Raw genomic sequence first — 20,652 nt, 5'->3', positions numbered from 1 at the left:
ACAAAGCCATTTGATGATCATGTTACTTGCAAAGAAAAGCAAAGAATGTTAAGTGTGATTATAGAGTCACTGTAAAGACGCCATTAATTAAAAACATTTGAGCCCTTCACATTTCATGTTTTCACATAATATATTATTTATCATCCACTGATATATAATCTACGAAAGTCCTTTATAAAATAAAAATTATAAATTTTAGATTATATCATTTTTCTAAGGAAGTCATTTTAGAAAAACAATATTTTATTTCTATGTAGACTGATTTACATTCATCTTTATACAGCCTCAGCAGAGGTAATATGCTAAGATTTTGACTGGGTCTGTCATTAATTATTTCTTTCACAACTTAACATGATGCTCCTCAGGAAAATGTCATGTTGTCTACACTGGGACCACTACTTATCTTTCATTGACTCACTGTCAGTGAAATAACAATTTTAATACTGTTGCTCACCATTCATTTTTTCCCTTATGTTCCAGGCTCTTCGACAGATACCACTCACTATGTGGCAGGTTTGAAATGTTGAACACAAAACAAACCTGTTACACAAAATTAGTTTTGTTGATCTCACATCTGGTTCACTGGACAAAACTTAGTAACCCGAAGACATCACGCCATGTAACGGCACCTCTAGCTTTTACAATGGACTCAGTGTGGTGAGTGAGAGAGTACACACAGATTTTCAGGTATGCTACATCTGGATGAAGCCCCTTGATTAGATTCCAAACAAGTACCAAACTGTGAGAATGCTGACTGCTGTGTATCACTCACTGTTCCAAATAGTCCCAGGAATTTTCTATGGACATAAGATTAGCTCATTTAGTGGACCTGTTGAAGTGCAATAGGGTACCTGTGTGTTGGTCAAATCAGGAGCATATGCATACAGCCCTGTGAACATGGCTACTGTTATCTTGGAAGATGGGAGCATCCACAGCATATTCATCATGAACTGATAATGTTGAAATAAACACCCTATGTTCATTCACAGTGGCCTGAATGAGTGGCCTGAATGAGTGGCCTAAGTCATGGTATGAGAAGCACCACCAAGAATTATCAGAACCATCTATGATCTGAACTACACCCTCTGCACATTGTGGGTTAAACACACTGTAAGACCGTCAGTGCACATGTTAGACCACAATACACACCTCCAGCCAGCTCCTGTCCAGTTTCTGTGTTGTTTTGCTAACTCTGCTTTATGTGTCACTATAAAAAGCAGCCTTCTGTCCATTGCATGCAGTTCCCTTCACAATGTTCACTTGGAACGTGGTCAAGACAGGCTTGTATACACTCACAGCAGCAATTCGTGTCGACTTTGAAACCAGACACTTGTCTCAGGTCACTATTGGTCAAGATATTCTTACGAATCCTGTTCTTACACCACATTACAATGCTTTGAGAGGTACATTGCTCCTTGTAAACATGTTGGACAGTCTGCACTGATGAGTCAACAAATTTCATAAGGTCATTCATAGTGTGGTCATGGGAATGTCTGAACTCCATTGCCACCAAGTAAGTCAGTGATGGGGGATCACATTAACACCTCATACCAACTCTACATAACCTACAGTACTCCAAAGTAACATGTGAGCTTTTTTGGGGAGGTGACTGACATGTTGTCCAGTGAGCTTAAACCAAAACAGCTAACAATAGGATGAGCATCTGCTCCTCACACATGAAATCAATAGTGGAAGGTATTCATAAAGCAACAAGACACACAATATCAACTAAACTCAAATCATCCACAATTATTCTTGTGAACATGGTGTCTACAAACATTGACCAGAAAGACACAATGGTACCCAAAGATTCATAATGGATTAAGGAAATCATACCAGTTAGCGTTTGATGCCTTTTTGATGATTCAGAGAGGTAGGTATGAGATGATCTGAACTTTTGTTTCGATCTGCTCTTTGTGAACTTTACCTTCTTATCAATTTTATACCAAACAAAAGGTACTACAAATGGAGGGAGTATCACCTGAATGTCAGTTCTATTAACATGCTGTGGATTTGCTAAGTAGTCCTATTGGAGTTAAGGAACCACCTTCGTTGAATCCAAAAAGTCTTCCCTCACGTACTGAGTTAGATAGATACGTATTACAGTGAAGCTACATCAGCAGTTTTCAAAGTATTTTACTGTACCTGTAACTGTATTATTTTCTGTATATATATATGGAATAAAATGTTACCTTTTAGTACTATTTGACAGACTTTATAATTCCTTTGTGGAAGTAAATTCCACTTTTTCCCATTCTTCTTGTCACCAGAATATGTATTAGGATGACAACTTTATTTTTACTTTTTCAAATTTATCTTAATGCCAAATTCATAAGGACATTTTACTGTGTGCTTAGGTGGTTCCGATTCTCATTTTCCTGTTAGAGCTGCTTGTGCAGCCAAACAAAATGTTTATGGAAGAAATGAGACCAGGCAACATCTGAACTGCACATGAATGATGGATAGATTTGCTGCCAATCATTTATTTACCTATCTCATTTTTCTCTCTGTTTCCATCCTGGACTTTTCATCAGCCAAACATAACAGCTCTGTAACATGCATTCAACTGACCCACAAATTGAATTATCATGCCACATTTTTTACGGTATTTGTTCTTTTCATAATTCTGTTCCTCCAAATAACAAATGCTTATGCTTGTATGAAGAAGGCAAACCACATTTCAAAAGAGGGACCACTCAGTGTACCCACCTTTGACTTTCTTATGTGCTGCACACCGAGCATCCTCGAGCTCTTCATCCCGCTGGGCGGCTTCTCTCCGACTTTCTTTGCGCTGCTGCTCCAAGCTCATCTCTAGCCGAAGTTTTGCCTGCTCCAACAACTGAACTTGGCCAGCAAGCTCATCGAGTTCCTCCTCCTGTGGATTATGAACATTTTCGTGAATCACGACAACTAAAAATTTACAAATATTCTCATTCCAACAATTGCTGAATTAATAATATAAACACCTGCTTTAATTAATAATTTAAACATCTACTTATTACAAAAGGAGTGATACAACAAACTGTATTCATAGCAGCTTGCAATGAAATAATATATTAATATGCCCAGCATATTTTCTGTGCAGTAATTACTCTGTGGTCTGAATTAGAATAGAAAGATGCCACAACAAAGATTTGCACGCATTTATGCAGCTTTAACATGTATCTTTCATTCTGTCTAAAACAATTAAATTTTATATTTCAAAAGCAACAATCAACAGTATTGGCATGTAAATAGATCACACACATTTAGGCGGCACAACTGGTTTGCTTATTGCATAGGTTTCTTGTTAGCCTATTTCTAGTCACATCAGGGGCAACAGGCTCAAACAAATTCAAGAGAGAAATTGAAGAGGGAAGTGATGATTTTTTATGGCCTACAATAAGAGAGTCAAATCATTACTACAACAAAGTAAACCAATACCAAACAAAATTTGTCAGTGTAATGCAAACAACTGTGTGCGCCTCCAAACGATCCAAGATACTGTACATCTCTCCTCTTGTGATGTAAATCGAATTTCATTTCTGTACATAAATATTAGGACTCTCAAATACAACGTTGATGGTGTTCTACTAAAAGATAACAGAAGAATTATTTTGTGTGTTAATTAACTCAGGTTAAAAGAAGAAGATATAAAACTGTATGTGCTACCCTGTTTTGATTTAGTTACAAGTTACTGTGGACCCAAAAGGTTATGGGGGTTCACCAACATATATGAGCACTTACCTATGTTTAAAGTATCCTGTGCTAGATGTTAGTGATTTGTGCACTGAAAGTGTAAGTGAAACAAGTTTTAAGCTACTGCCAATACTGAAGCTTACAACTGTGTGTATGTATGATTCTCCCGATAGAGATGCTGAACAACTTATATAGCATATATAATAACTAATTCTCTGTGCAGAGAAATACGCGAAGTACAAGATATTAATTTTTCATTATTTAAACTGTGATACAAGAAAAAAATAAATCTATGAATGTTTTCTGCTTAACATTTTAAGATACCACAAGGCACCTTTTCTGCTTTGATAATTTCATTACAAATATATTTAAAAGTTATTTCAAAACTACACCTATATAATGTTGACTATGTGTCAGACCACAAAACTATATGGGTAAAACTAATGGCTACCAAACCATATGACTATTAATTTTAGGAATAACATTAAGATGCTGATCTTGAATAAGATTATTATACTACCAAAAGCTTTGAAACAAACTCAGCTCTGAAATTTTTAATGCTTTCTGCCCAGCTGTTAAAAAATGTAATAAAATTAAAGACAGGAGTCACAAATGGTTCACACCTGATTTGCAGCAACTAAGAGTGTTATTTGTGACCAGCCATGGTAGAGTTCAAAGTGGTAATGAAGATAAAGCAGCTTACATTAACCTCAAAAGACAATACATATTAGATTAACCAAATTTAGGGCAAATGATAACAACACTGAAAACTATCATAATAAATAGAAGGTTGCACAGAGTATCATTAACACAGAATTATATAGGAGTGGAAAGTATGACAAAGCTACAGTGATGTTAATATTATTGCAAATGAATTTTATCCTTTTTTGTTAGTACTACAAATGCAAAACTCTTGGTAGCCAGAAGTTCACACCTGACTTTAACTCTGCTGACACTAACCAGATTTTACAAAACTTCGCAAATGCAGTGACATCATGTACCTGGGAAGAAGTAAAAAGTGCATTGGTTTTTAAATCAGTCGCAGAACTCAGCTGCTCCAAATTTGAAGAAATTATTGGCCTGCCAAACTTTGTAATTAAAAATATAAAGGAATTAATAACAAATCTGTGCACATTAATAAACTGTAGAATGTTGCTTACAACAGCAAACATGTCTCCTGCTGCAAAATAATATCCGGATTAATTCTCCCTTCTACCTCCGTAACAGAAAACATACTGGAGATGACAAGAACAAAAAGTCACAATTCCTCAATGTTACTCAATGAGTTCCTAAGGATCAATGTTTTGTCCACTGCTGTTTGTAAACCACTCATCAAATAACATGCAGATGACACAATGGTCATAAATACTGGAAAAGACATGAGCAAACTGAAACTACAAAATGAAGGGTGCCTTAAGTTATCAAATACCTGGTTTAAAGCTACTGAATTATCTACTAATTGTGGAAAGGCTGAACATTATTTTCAGTTTATTTGATGATGACATGAAGTGGACATCAGCTAACTCCTTTGTATATATCTGGATTCAAAATTAACTTTTAACAACCATACAAAATATATATTTAAAAAGCTGTAGCATGTTATTTATCTGGTGAGTAAATTACACACACGTTTCTGCAAAACTGTTGCTTAGTTCCTACTATGCTTTCTTTCATTGTCATGTAAGTGAAGGTATTTTTTCAATTCCTCTGGGGCCAAAAAAATGTATCTGGCACAACAAGGCAATCAGGTGCATGGCTAGGATTTCCATAAGTAAAATTTCTTGTAGGCATGGTATCAAAACATTTAATATATTTACAGTCTCATATTCTTCATATACTGTCTCCTCTTGCATGTAGAAGAAAAACTGTATCTAATATATTGTATAGCAGTCTGTACATGAAAATAATACTAGTTAAACATTAAAAAAGTTGTTTACCTATGACTAGACTAAAAGAAACACAGTAGTAATGAGTTTCTAAATTAATTTCATAGTAGCATTAGGCCTCACTTAATGTCTTCAAAAATAAAATCCAAAACTGACTGTAAGAAATGGCCTTTTATACACTTGAAGAATTTGAAAAACTGTGTAAAAATTAAATCTGATATTGTCAAAACACTGATTTCCTTGAGTTCCTCAGTTGTGTTTTCTTTTTTAGGCACAGTGAAGGATGTCTGAGCTATTGCTTGGAGAACATTCTCCTTCAGGTGTGCAAGGGTCCTCAGACTACTGGTATAAATAATGAATTTCAAATAAACAAATAATAACTTTTAAAAAAAAATGAAAGGTCATTATTGTTTAATTCAGAAGAACTTTCTGGCCATGTAACATCACCCTGAAGGAGATCAGATGCCTGGGGATTATTTACTGCAAATCACACACTGCAGTTGGGGCTGCATGTACTGTGGCCCCATCTTGCTGTTTCTCCTAGACCGTGCAAAGAAGTTGTCAATCGAGTTGATAAACAGTCGAGACTTCACAGTTGCTGCACATCTATTTTCTTCAAAAAAGGTAAAGAGCAATGATCCCTACACCCAATGATGCACACCAAAAAGTTGTACATTCTGAATTGAGAAGCTACTCTGGGACAGTAAGCACTGCAGGGGAGCATCTTTTGATTAATAATGCATTCAGGCAGATGGAAGTGTGTCCCATCAGTAAGATAACATCAGAAAGTCTTTGCAAGCACTTAGCTGGGAATCTAATTTTTTTTCCCCCTCACAGAGTTCTTCCACCACAAACAATTTGTATGAGTGGAAATGGAAGTCATCATGAATATGATAAAAAAAGTTGAAGTGCAGCTACATCCTTGCATCCTGAGTTCTGAGGACATTGCTGAATTAATACATTGTGTTTATGTCATGGTCTGCTGTAATCCATTCTTCTTGTTTGCATATTTGCTGATACCCTGAAGGTGTCCAATTAATTTCCAGCACGGAATTGGACTTCAGATGGCAATACTGAATTGTGCACAAAATGCAAACCTTGCAGGGGTATGTAATGAAGTGGGTACATAAGCCCGGTCATAATGGGTAAAGCAGTTTGCTGTTACAACACTAAGGAAATGGTCAAATGTGTGGGACCCATATCAAACAGGACTAACAGGGGTATTGAAAATATAGAGAGAAGGGCAGCACAAATAATGAAAGGTTTCTTTGATCCATGGGAGAGCGTCACAGAGATGCTGCAGAAACTGAACTGGCAGACTCTTTAAGATAAATGTAAACTATCCTGAGAAAGCCTACTTACAAAGTTTCAGACAAGATGACTCTAGGAACATATTAGAATGCCCTGCATGTTCTCATGTAGGAATCATGAGGACAAGATTAGATTAATTATAGCATGCACAGAGGTATTAAAACAATGATTCTTCCCACACTCCATACATGGACAGAGGAGCAAAAAATCCTAATAACTGGTACTACGGGATGTATCCTCTGCCATGCACTGGTTTGTCGAATATAGATGTAGATGCGCAGCAGCAATTGATTGCCCATCACAAAAGTAGATCTCGACAAATGTTCATTACTCTATTTACCCGTTGCCCTTCATGGTGCCCTACTTAAATCACACGCTTTGTTGTCATACCCTGAATATGATTTCTGAGCCTAACAGTAGCCCATGCAGGTTTCATTTTACTTCACACAAATTAAGAAACATTCAAGTAAACCTAGACTTCAAGCAAAACAACAGTGACTGAATTCTGGAAACAACCAAAGGGTGATTTTTATTTTATTTTTTTTTTTTTATTTTTTTTTTTTTTATTATGGAATCTGGCTCATCATATCACTGTAATCATTCAAAATAAGAACAAGAAATAATTAGCTCACACCTGTTAAAATACTCTATTGCTTTTGAGATTTGCTTGACACCATTGCCACTGTTGAAGTTTCTATCTACTTCAGTGAACTATTTCCTGTCCTACAAGGCATTTATCTCCTGTCCTGTGGATTTTGAAGCACATTTCACTAATGCTGCCTAATCCTCCAGTCATTCCACAAGGCTGATACACAGACCATGGAAAATTTCATGAAAATGATAATGTGAAAATTAACATGAAATTGGTGGTTTTGATTGGAATCAGCAATTTCTATGAAATATTGTGATTTTTTCCTTTTCTCACTTAAAAAGTTATAGCTCTGAAGATGAGATTACTAGTATTCATAACTGATACTTATAGAATGTTTTAACAGCATTTTGCCTTTCTCTCCTCAAGGCTGAGACTTGTGTATAATCTTAAAATGACAGTTCATTTCCCGCATATCAAATTACAATCTGATGTCAAAAATAGCACTGACACTAGGAAAAAAGGCTGAATTTGGCAACAAATACCCTGAAATTTACAAAAGAAATCACTGCAGAATTGGCAAAAGAAACAAATTTGGCAAAATAAATAAAGAATTTAGCAAAAAAGTGACTGAACCTGGAAAAAAGATAACACTGAATCTGTCAGGAAAAGAGTAACACCAATCAACAAGCAAGAAAGTAGCTCCACCTTTGACAAAAAATAATAATGATTTTGGTGAAAAATCTCACTACATTTGGTAAAAAGTAACTTCAAATTTGGTAAAAAGTAACTTCAAATTTGGCAAAAAGTAACATCCCATTTGCCAGATAATAGCACCAACATTGCCAGGCAATAGCACCAACATTGCCAGGCAATAGCACCAACATTGCCAGGCAATAGCACCAACATTGCCAGGCAATAGCACCAACATTGCCAGGCAATAGCACCAACATTGCCAGGCAATAGCACCAACATTGCCAGGCAATAGCACCAACATTGCCAGGCAATAGCACCAACATTGCCAGGCAATAGCACCAACATTGCCAGGCAAAACAAAAAAATTAAAAAATATAAAAATTGCTAAAAGTAACACCACAATTGGTGAAAATTAACACCGAAATAGGAGAAAATTAACAACAAAATTGACATATCATAACACTGAGATTGGTTGAAAAGTAATACCAAATTTGGCCACAAAACAAAACGATTTTTTCCTGTCCCTACTGATACAATGTGATGCAATTTCAACACGATAATAAAGTTTGTTAATCTCCCATTCGATTTCTGTCTATCATATTTGTGACTGCAGCTGCTTCATAAATGTGAGAACTGTGAATGAGTCCAATCATCATTTCAACTTTGAACTATGTAATATTTTTAAAAATCTAGATACACAACTTTAAAAGTAACAGTATTAAAGGATGATATGCTGCCAACCTGTTCCTTCAGCCGTTTCTCCAATTCATGTTTTGCCTTCTTGAGCTGAGCAACCTCTTCTTCAGTCTTGCCTCCAAAAGTAAGTTCATCTAATTCCTGTGTAAGAGCTGAAACTTTTTCTTCTTTGAGTTCCAATTCCAGCCGCACACCCTACAAAAAATGCAAACATTTTCCTCTATTACAATGTTTCACTACATTTCATAAATCATATAGTTGCTATGATTATATTTTATCATGTAGTCAAAAAGAATCTGCTTGCTATGGTTGCAGCATGTCAGTGACATTTGAAAATTCGTATGGAAGTAGGTAAGAGCACGAATAATGGTTTTAATTTGATTGAAATACTATTTTGGGTCCCCACTACTTAAGCTTTGGCTGATACAGTCTGCATTATATTTCTAGTCAGGTAGTCTGCATTCTCAATGATTCTCACAGTACTACTTTATGGAAAGTTTCTTGTGAAAGAATATTTCTGAATATATGTAAAAGAGTTAGGTGATTTGTACTTACACTCCTTTCTGGACTAGAAATAAATATACCATCTGAACCACTCTTTAAATTGGAAGGAAAATTCATCAGACAAAAAAAAAAATAAAATGAACAAGGAGACATAATAGCTGGCCTGTACGGGTCTTAAAGAGGTAAAATCTTAAGCAAATCTACCACTGCAAAAAAAGTTATTTTTTCTGCCTACTTTCCCTGACCTTTATTGTACTTAAGACTCTGGATTTCGCTTTCTGCAAGGATGCACTAGACAATTATTCTGTCTCTGTCAAATGGTCTTCACAAACAATTTGGATTTGGCTTTTCATCAGGTTTAACTATTAGTGGGTAAATGGTCTCACTGTTTACTCCAACGGAAAATTACAGTTTGTAAAAATCACAACTGAGTGACAAGGATTTCTTTTCTTTTTGGAAGAACAACGCCCCGGCCCAATGAAGCATCACTTGCCAGAATTGAAAGCTGTGAGAACTGAACAAGTAGTAATAGCAGAGGCACAAGCAGACAGAGTTTATTACATATGCAGCAGCTTTATTGGACATGGAAGCTGCAAAAATCTACTGTAGTTTTTATGAAAGACCCATTTAAACATTCACTTAAACTATACTGAATCAGGTTTTCTGCAATTCTTGTAACAGATTTTAACAATGTTTCAAACTGAAAGGATGACAGATGCACAAACACTACTTAGTCTTAAAAGTTCACAGCCTGGATTAGACATGAGGTCTTAAACTTATCTCAAGTGATAATTTTCTGTAGCTTGCGAACAGAAATAATGACTGCAGGCACACTTACAATTATTGGTGCAATTCTTTGGTTCAAAATCATTAATAAATGGATGACATTCATGTTTTGAGACGAAGTGCGTGGTGTAATTATGTATAGTTATATTAGCATACTGCAGGCTGACTGAAGAGACTCATATGTTCCTTGTAATTGAGATATATGATCATAATCCCAGTAGCCAGCTAAGGGTTTTTATTTGCCCACATTTGTTCTCTCAGCGGTCCTTCCAATGCCCAAAGACTGTTTCTGACTAACTCTATTACTAGCCTATTTGGGAGTAAGGTACACAGTAGAGAAGATTACATAACAAAAATGCCTGGAGTCTTATCAAGAGTTTCAGTAACACCCAGTAACTCATGATTGTCAGTTATCAACTCAAAATGTTTGTAAGAACGAACTACCAATTCATACACTTACACTTAGATCCTGCTCGAGAGAATACTTTTCTGCAATGGCCAAATCTTTTTCACGTGAAATACGCTCCTTCTGCTGCTTTTCTTGTCGTAGTTCATCCTGAAGCAACTGAAGTTCGGAGTCAAACCTGTGAAGACAGATGTATCAATTAACTTCAATTTTAGAAGTTTAAAATCCCTACTGATATGTCTAAAATGTACATTTTCTGTTTTGTGTATTCCTTTGCAACAACGGGAAAATATCAGACTAACATAGTTTTCTCCAAAAAATTGTACTCCGTTTGCAGGTGTGTGTGTGTGTGTGTGTGTGTGTGTGTGTGTGTGTGTGTGTGTGTTTTCAGTTTACAGTTCCATGTGTAAATTACGATCTAAAACTGAAAATGAAATCAAGCTATTTTGTACTAGTACTCAATAGCACATCAAGTCCTTGACACGCAAAATTTATTGGTGAACTCCTGCCTACCTTTCTGCAATTAAGAGTCAATGGGTTATACACTTACTCAGACAGGAGGACACATTTCCCGTGACTTTAAAAGAGAAACTTCAATGATATAGGAGTGTAATCTGCATGACTGCCTCAAACAATTGTTGTTAACACAGGTGTTACTGATAAAAAAAATATATTAATAACAGGAGGAAGAAGGAAAAAAGAAAAAAAACTATAAAATAAGATATGAACAGCATATATCACACAAAACTGCAATCCTATCAGAGAGCAGAAAATGCAGGCAGTCGACCCTAAATTAAGACAAATACTTACTTGCGCTGCTTTTTCTCCAGAAGATTGTTCCGAGAATTCTGTTCCTCTAGCAAAAGACGGAGGTCGCTCATTTCTGCATTCAGCTTCTGCACTTTCCTCTTCCATTGTCCGACAACTTGCCGCTGTTCTTCCACTTCCTCATAAGCATCTGCCAACTAAAGAAATAAAAGTTTCCAGATAATTTGTTAATACACATAGTCGTTCAATATTTTTTGCACCAAAAGCCGCAAGGACTCTAGCAATGAGTCTCCTTTGAGGAGTACCCACACTTTTTTTTTTTTAAACCCTCTGACTGCTATAGACGTGTTCTCTGCATTCTGTGCTGAGAATGGCTCTGTGTCACTGTACTGATCACTTAATGCTGAGAGATGGCATTCTGGCTGCCCTGAAATATTTATCATCATATTTTAAGAAAACTATTTGATTTGATGTTTGAGCTTCTTACAGTCTGATAGCTTCACTTGGTAAAGGACTGAATTTCTTTTCATTATTCATCATAGTTACTGTGCAGTATCAAACTAAGCACTGCACAAAATTTTCAAGAGTTTGCTGATGTAAAGACACATTGCACAGACTTAGCGTATGGTTCATTTTCACTCATACATTGCTGTGTATGAAATGTAAATAAATAAGACATCAAAGTTTTATTTAAAATTGAGAGCAGAATGAAATTTCATTGCGTTCTTGAGTTATTAGTTTCTAAATCCAGTGGATGGTCAGCACAGCACCCCCTATTCTGTCCCTGCACATTAGGAACCATGGCATCATAACAATCGTAATATTTAATAAACTGTTTAATATACAAAAAAAGAAGGTCTTTTGCAAATAATTTGATGCAAAGAGGCACATGTATTGCAATATAAATACTTGAATGTATTTTATTCTCTAAGATACGTAAGTAACTTTTGCCCAACAATTAAGACAGTCAGCACATCTGGATGTGAAAACAAGTCAATAGTGCTTAAGGAAAATGCAGAGGCTGCATTTAAACATGTCCTCAGCACCTGGGGAGCAGTGAAGCATGACAAAGTGTGTCACCCACAGCACTCAATGGGTTAAGTGTACTTGTGAACGATGATCACATTAATGCACAAAACATAGTTATGACTAACAGCAGAAGCGTAAAAATACCAGAGACACTGGTCATCTTCAGAACATGAAACCCCACTTCTTTGAGAATAAGATTAAACACTGAACATGTTTTATATAGAATCATCTAACCATGTGTCATCTTATTAACAGCACATCAGAACAGTACAACATCATACCAAAATAAAATTAGTTTGGATTTTTGGCCAGAATTCTACTTCAATACACAAGCTTACAAATTCTAAAGTTGTTGCAAAATATCAGTGAGTAATTCATCATGAACATGCCACACAGGCTAACTGTCAAACTGCAAAAATCTACTTCTGTAATGGTTTGTAGTTTGATTTCTGTCTTCATTTTCTACTGCAATTTTTTAATACTCACAGTAACTTAGAGCTCTTTAAGCTTTAAACATGACTGTGTTTAAAAAGACTTCATTTTCGTGACCAACAGGTGCAATTATTTTAATTTTACTTAAAAATCTCATATTCTTGGTTGTGTGGCATCTCAGTAGGTCACAGAATAGTACCGTTTTTGATAGACTTTAAAAGTACATTATGGTTCAATACACACAAAAAATCTTTCTTGCAACACAAAGTTACAGATGAAATAAAAACAATGGCATGAGTAACAGTAACCATTCTCAGTACAGCAATGCCATTAAACAATGGACAGACATGCTGTCTGGAGGAGAAATCAAGTTTAAAAATTGAGTTGCATTTTTCAGATTGTTGGTAATGTGCTTACCCACTTCTCACTACATAACGCTATTATATGGTGAGTATGACTATTAATTCTGTTGCCTGTACAGGTGGCCAACATTCTCATAATCTGACAAAATGTTGTATTGTTGGCCCTGTTAATGTGGGACTGTGTGCCATTTAACTTCCTTAATACTCGTTACCACCCCCCCCATGAACCATGGACCTTGCCGTTGGTGGGGAGGCTCGCGTGCCTCAGCGATACAGATAGCCGTACCGTAGGTGCAACCACAACGGAGGGGTATCTGTTGAGAGGCCAGACAAACGTGTGGTTCCTGAAGAGGGGCAGCAGCCTTTTCAGTAGTTGCAAGGGCAACAGTCTGGATGATTGACTGATCTGGCCTTGTAACAATAACCAAAACGGCCTTGCAGTGCTGGTACTGCGAACGGCTGAAAGCAAGGGGAAACTACAGCCGTAATTTTTCCTGAGGGCATGCAGCTTTACTGTATGGTTAAATGATGATGGCGTCCTCTTGGGTAAAATATTCCGGAGGTAAAATAGTCCCCCATTCGGATCTCCGGGCGGGGACTACTCAAGAGGATGTCGTTATCAGGAGAAAGAAAACTGGCGTTCTACGGATCGGAGCGTGGAATGTCAGATCCCTTAATCGGGCAGGTAAGTTAGAAAATTTAAAAAGGGAAATGGATAGGTTGAAGTTAGATATAGTGGGAATTAGTGAAGTTCGGTGGCAGGAGGAACAAGACTTCTGGTCAGGTGACTACAGGGTTATAAACACAAAATCAAATAGGGGTAATGCAGGAGTAGGTTTAATAATGAATAGGAAAATAGGAATGCGGGTAAGCTACTACAAACAGCATAGTGAACGCATTATTGTGGCCAAGATAGATACGAAGCCCACGCCTACTACAGTAGTACAAGTTTATATGCCAACTAGCTCGGCAGATGACGAAGAAATTGAAGAAATGTATGATGAAATAAAAGAAATTATTCAGATTGTGAAGGGAGACGAAAATTTAATAGTCATGGGTGACTGGAATTCGGTAGTAGGAAAAGGGAGAGAAGGAAATGTAGTAGGTGAATATGGATTGGGGCTAAGAAATGAAAGAGGAAGCCGCCTGGTAGAATTTTGCACAGAGCACAACATAATCATAACTAACACTTGGTTTAAGAATCATGAAAGAAGGTTGTATACATGGAAGAACCCTGGAGATACTAAAACGTATCAGATAGATTATATAATGGTAAGACAGAGATTTAGGAACCAGGTTTTAAATTGTAAGACATTTCCAGGGGCAGATGTGGACTCTGACCACAATCTATTGGTTATGACCTGTAGATTAAAACTAAAGAAACTGCAAAAAGGTGGGAATTTAAGGAGATGGGACCTGGATAAACTAAAAGAACCAAAGGTTGTACAGAGATTCAGGGAGAGCATAAGGGAGCAATTGACAGGAATGGGGGAAATAAATACAGTAGAAGAAGAATGGGTAGCTTTGAGGGATGAAGTAGTGAAGGCAGCAGAGGATCAAGTAGGTAAAAAGACGAGGGCTAGTAGAAATCCTTGGGTAACAGAAGAAATATTGAATTTAATTGATGAAAGGAGAAAATATAAAAATGCAGTAAGTGAAACAGGCAAAAAGGAATACAAACGTCTCAAAAATGAGATCGACAGGAAGTGCAAAATGGCTAAGCAGGGATGGCTAGAGGACAAATGTAAGGATGTAGAAGCCTATCTCACTAGGGGTAAGATAGACACCGCCTACAGGAAAATTAAAGAGACCTTTGGAGATAAGAGAACGACTTGTATGAATATCAAGAGCTCAGATGGAAACCCAGTTCTAAGCAAAGAAGGGAAAGCAGAAAGGTGGAAGGAGTATATAGAGGGTCTATACAAGGGCGATGTACTTGAGGACAATATTATGGAAATGGAAGAGGATGTAGATGAAGATGAAATGGGAGATACGATACTGCGTGAAGAGTTTGACAGAGCACTGAAAGACCTGAGTCGAAACAAGGCCCCCGGCGTAGACAATATTCCATTGGAACTACTGACGGCCGTGGGAGAGCCAGTCCTGACAAAACTCTACCATCTGGTGAGCAAGATGTATGAAACAGGCGAATTACCCACAGACTTCAAGAAGAATATAATAATGCCAATCCCAAAGAAAGCAGGTGTTGACAGATGTGAAAATTACCGAACTATCAGTTTAATAAGTCACAGCTGCAAAATACTAACACGAATTCTTTACAGACGAATGGAAAAACTAGTAGAAGCCAACCTCGGGGAAGATCAGTTTGGATTCCGTAGAAACACTGGAACACGTGAGGCAATTCTGACCTTACGACTTATCTTAGAAGAAAGATTAAGGAAAGGCAAACCTACGTTTATAGCATTTGTAGACTTAGAGAAAGCTTTTGACAATGTTGACTGGAATACTCTCTTTCAAATTCTAAAGGTGGCAGGGGTAAAATACAGGGAGCGAAAGGCTATTTACAATTTGTACAGAAACAGAGTCGAGGGACATGAAAGGGAAGCAGTGGTTGGGAAGGGAGTAAGACAGGGTTGTAGCCTCTCCCCGATGTTGTTCAATCTGTATATTGAGCAAGCAGTAAAGGAAACAAAAGAAAAATTCAGAGTAGGTATTAAAATTCATGGAGAAGAAATAAAAACTTTGAGGTTCGCCGATGACATTGTAATTCTGTCAGAGACAGCAAAGGACTTGGAAGAGCAGTTGAATGGAATGGACAGTGTCTTGAAAGGAGGATATAAGATGAACATCAACAAAAGCAAAACGAAGATAATGGAATGTAGTCGAATTAAGTCGGGTGATGCTGAGGGAATTAGATTAGGAAATAAGACACTTAAAGTAGTAAAGGAGTTTTGCTATTTGGGGAGCAAAATAACTGATGATGGTCGAAGTAGAGAGGATATAAAATGTAGACTGGCAATGGCAAGGAAAGCTTTTCTGAAGAAGAAAAATTTGTTAACATCGAGTATAGATTTAAGTGTCAGGAAGTCATTTCTGAAAGCATTTGTATGGAGTGTAGCCATGTATGGAAGTGAAACATGGACAATAAATAGTTTGGACAAGAAGAGAATAGAAGCATTCGAAATTTGGTGCTACAGAAGAATGTTGAAGATTAGATGGGTAGATCACATAACTAATGAGGAAGTATTGAATAGGATTGGGGAGAAGAGAAGTTTGTGGCACAACTTGACCAGAAGACGGGATCGGTTGGTAGGACATGTTCTGAGGCATCAAGGGATCACCAATTTAGTATTGGAGGGCAGCGTGGAGGGTAAAAATCGTAGAGGGAGACCAAGAGATGAATACACTAAGCAGATTCAGAAGGATGTAGATTGCAGTAGGTACTGGGAGATGAAGAAGCTTGCACAGGATAGAGTAGCATGGAGAGCTGCATCAAACCAGTCTCAGGACTGAAGACCACAACAACAACAACAACAATACTCGTTAGTTTATCTGAAGGTTTTTAAAAGCCTACACTAGAAAATATACAGTTCTCTGCCATGTAATTTAGCCACATGAAACTATTTCTGCAGCCTAACTGATCACCTTTTTCTCCAATTGTTTCTTAAGTGCAACAAGCTGCTCAAGGTCATCTTCATGTTGCTGTTGCAGGCGACGGCGTGTAAACTCCAGTTCACGCACAGCCCGCTCATAGCGCTGCTTGTACACACTTCCCGATGAGTCCTCCCCATCACCCTCATCATCTGATCCCAAGCCGTTCACCTCAGCTGCAGATCGCATACACAACAATTCCATTTCCAGTCGCTCTGAAGTCTGTTGCAGATTCTGCTTCTGATACTGAAATAGTAATTCATATGGAACAAGTGCATAAGCGAATTAGTATATTGATGTACCAATAGAACAACTACTCTTGTTCAACATTAAAATGAACATTAATGATATGGTATACCTCCTACTAACAACTAGTCAAACAGTCTTCACGGGTGTGCCACCAGCGAGGTTCAACCACCTGACGATGTCGGACAGTTGCTCTGAGGAAACATTGTGGGATTTGCACGTCATCCGGCGGCACACCCATGAACACTATTTACAACATATCTGCCGGGAAAACCTGAAGAGTCACAACTAGTCAAACACTTGCAAGAAAAGGTGGGAAAGAAGAAGGAGAAAAGGTGGGAAAGAAGAAGGAGAAAAGGTGGTAAAGAAGAAGGAGAAAAGGTGGGAAAGAAGAAGGAGAAAAGGTGGGAAAGAAGAAGGAGAAAAGGTGGGAAAGAAGAAACATAATGTTTATTGTGGATATGATCTATGGAACAACTAACTAACTCCCTCACTTAGCCATTGAACAACTACTTCTCCCTCCTCATGTAACATTCAATTATCATTCAATTTAGAGGAAAGTGTTGTGAGTGAAATGTATCAGAATATCGGAACAGTGAGTATAATACAATGTAAACTCAGAAGCTCATACTAGCATATAGATATGTCAGAAAGTTCTCTGCATGTAAGAAATTACAGACACACATGAAACACTCATCTAAAAGGAAATTTAGAAACAAATAATTTTGTCCTCGGTCACATGTGCAATATAATGTTCCCCTCTAATTTCTAACAGTTTCTACCACTTTGTAAAAAGTGGCTTCTTATAATTTGAAAGTTTGCAACTTATTTTTATTTTAAGATATTCTTCAATCCTTTAAATTATTTCTGGTATGCTTTGTCTCTATTGTTGTTACTGTTTAGTTACATTAATGGTAATCTCACTCTCACACACACTCTCTCTCTCTTTCTCTCTCTCTCTCTCTCTCTCTCTCTCTCTCTCTCTCTCTCTCTCTCTCTCTCTCTCTCTCGTTGCACATCTCTATTCCATCTGCATACTAATAGAGCATATTCTGACGCAACAACTGTAAACCACCCCTATTATCTGCCTCTGTGACAGTCTGTTCCATATATATTGTGTTCCATATAGGTTTCCCTTTGTTGCCTTTCCAGTGAAACAAACAAAACTAATTTGAATCACTGATGTAAATTAGGATCCAAGAACTTTAAGACAATTGGTAAAATACTGTAAACAACAATAACATTTTTCAAATGTTTACAGCCACATTAAGTTGTATGGTTAGCTAGTGCAGTGACCTGAAGACTGTTAAGACTGCTCCTCTCAATATATGGCAAATGTGATGACCAAAGAAGTGACTTGTGATCAGATAGCATCATTGGGCAGTAATGGCATGCGAAAATCAGTACTTGGGTACAGAAAAAACTGTCATAAGCAAATGTGAGTCAAGTGTACCATACATTATGCCAAGACTTTATCAGCCTCTAGAATTCGGTGTTTCTGATAGAAATGTTCACTGCAAACTGAACAGACAGCAGCATGGCCAAATCACAATCTTCAGACCATTCATCATTTTCAATAATCTTTTAGCATGATAGAATGGGTGCCATGTGTATACAATGAATTGCAACAAAGACTGAAATAGATTAAATGGTCAACCAGTTACCTTCCATCTTTTTCTTGTGTTTATGATGGCAGACACTTTTAGAAACATACACTATAGTGTCTGCTTGACACTAAAAAATATAGAACATGTCATATGATTTTGTAGCCTTTAGTTTTCACAGCAGTCCATTAGTCTTCTTGTTACTTTATAAGGACAAATAGTGACCCAGTTGTACATTTTATGTGACCAAGTACTTCATATAACACAGTTTTTATTTTCTAAAAAGCACACCATTTTCCAAGATGACAATTCTCCACTTTGCACAACTAATGCTGTTAAGATATGGTTTCATGGCATCGAATGAACTTAAGTCGCAGAGGAAAAGTAAAGGCATGGCAGTGTAAAATGAATGGAGTTGCTCTACATTTAGAAGACTCTTTAGAGGTCTACCATATCAAACAGTTGTACTAGCTGATATAAAAAAACAATCATATGAGCTGATATGAATAAATCTGATTTTACAGCAACCAGTAGGGTATTTAAATACAATGTCACTGAGTTAATGACATGGGCATAAATTTCAAAATAATTATTCACACATAGACATTATTAAGAACATATGTTCAATTTTAGAGCAGAGGAACCAGTGCAGACTCGTTACTGTACTATCACTAATGGAACAAACTGATGCAACACATAATGAATGATACATAATTTTGCTGCTTCCATCAATTTCTTGAATCAAAAATATGTAATAAGATGAGAGAAAAATATGTAATAAGATGAGATGAAAATTTTCTTAATGTATCTTACAAAGAAAGAAAAAACGAAGAGAATGTGGCACAATTTTATTTTAGTATTGTACCTGGACTTCTGAAAGTTCTTTCTCAAGTCGCAGACGTTCAGCAGTTTCTGCTTCCAAACGCTCTGTAGCAAGTGTTGCTGTTGAGTGCTCTTCAGCCAGGTCTGCTGTCATTTCACTCAGCTGTAATGCAAGATTTTATAAGATTACCACATAAAAAGTATGCAGAAAGGCTCCTCTCTGCAGTTTTTACCTTAATGTATGATTTCTCATCAGGATGGCATCTAAATATGCAGGTCAACACCTACAACTACAGTACAAAGAAAATTTATTGAATATTGTGAATAAATGTACGATGGTGTCATAGATAAAAGTTGTAAACATTCTGTCTGATACAATGTTAATGCATAAATGATTTCCATGTCATAAGCCATAACTTTCACATGTTATTTGGCTTTATAACAGCTTGAGGGCAGGATACCCTATCTAGTTTTGTTATATATGAATGGCATAATCTTTTTATAAGCATAAAATGTTGATAGGAGGTCTCTTTTTCAATTCAATGATGAGGTGTTAGTCTGATTAATTAGAAAGTTCACTCAGAAATGTTAATAAATAAAACAAGCTGACCAGCCAACCAAGTGACACTACACAATTATACAAAATTTCCTCAAATACGAACTTAGCCAATAACTTTAAAATAATTAATAGGCCATTTTACTTCTTTCATAACCAACAACAATTACAATGTTGCACTTTAATAATTTTATGTGCCCCCCTCCCCTCCACCATGAACATTTATGAAATCAGTAATTCTATCCCTCTTTCAATATCTAATTGCAAACAATTTAAACTTACACTCATTTACTATTGCACAGCGTGATTTGTAACGAACAAAATATTATGCATGTAACTTTTATTTCCAAACCAAGACCCTTCTTTCCTATCAAATTTCAATTATTTTCCAAAATTTATGAAATAATATTAATATCTTATGTACCTCGTCTGAACATTTTCTGGGGCCATTTTGATGCTTTCTCATCCTCCTTTCCAAATTCCCTACACATGTAAAGGTAACAGCAGCAAAACATTAGATATTACTGAAAAATTTGTTACCTTCCAATGTACGAGTACCGAGTCACACATTTACATTTTGAAGCAACTAGATCTCTTGAAAAACTGATAGCTTTCACAGAAAACTGGGATAGTAATTTTATTACTCTGTTTTGCATTTTAAAAGTAAGT

General features: G+C 36.7%; 1 protein-coding gene across 1 annotated transcript in view; it reads right to left on the bottom strand.

Moving 5' to 3' along the window:
- The window catches only part of LOC126419684 (unconventional myosin-XVIIIa), a 1,310,501-nt gene that overhangs the window by 25,745 nt on the left and 1,264,104 nt on the right, over window positions 1–20,652 (bottom strand). The window contains exons 20-25 of the mRNA XM_050086870.1: window positions 19,471–19,590; window positions 16,750–17,001; window positions 11,363–11,517; window positions 10,607–10,730; window positions 8,902–9,051; window positions 2,710–2,875 (exon numbers count right to left, since the gene is read on the bottom strand). Coding sequence (XP_049942827.1) covers window positions 2,710–2,875; window positions 8,902–9,051; window positions 10,607–10,730; window positions 11,363–11,517; window positions 16,750–17,001; window positions 19,471–19,590 — 967 coding nt within the window. The remainder of the gene's footprint in view (window positions 1–2,709; window positions 2,876–8,901; window positions 9,052–10,606; window positions 10,731–11,362; window positions 11,518–16,749; window positions 17,002–19,470; window positions 19,591–20,652) is intronic.

The sequence above is a fragment of the Schistocerca serialis genome, chromosome 9, assembly GCF_023864345.2.
Source record: "Schistocerca serialis cubense isolate TAMUIC-IGC-003099 chromosome 9, iqSchSeri2.2, whole genome shotgun sequence".
NCBI classification, from domain to species: Eukaryota; Metazoa; Arthropoda; class Insecta; order Orthoptera; family Acrididae; genus Schistocerca; species Schistocerca serialis.
Note: the sequence above shows the minus strand (reverse complement) of the source record. Positions and strands in the feature narration are given on the sequence as shown.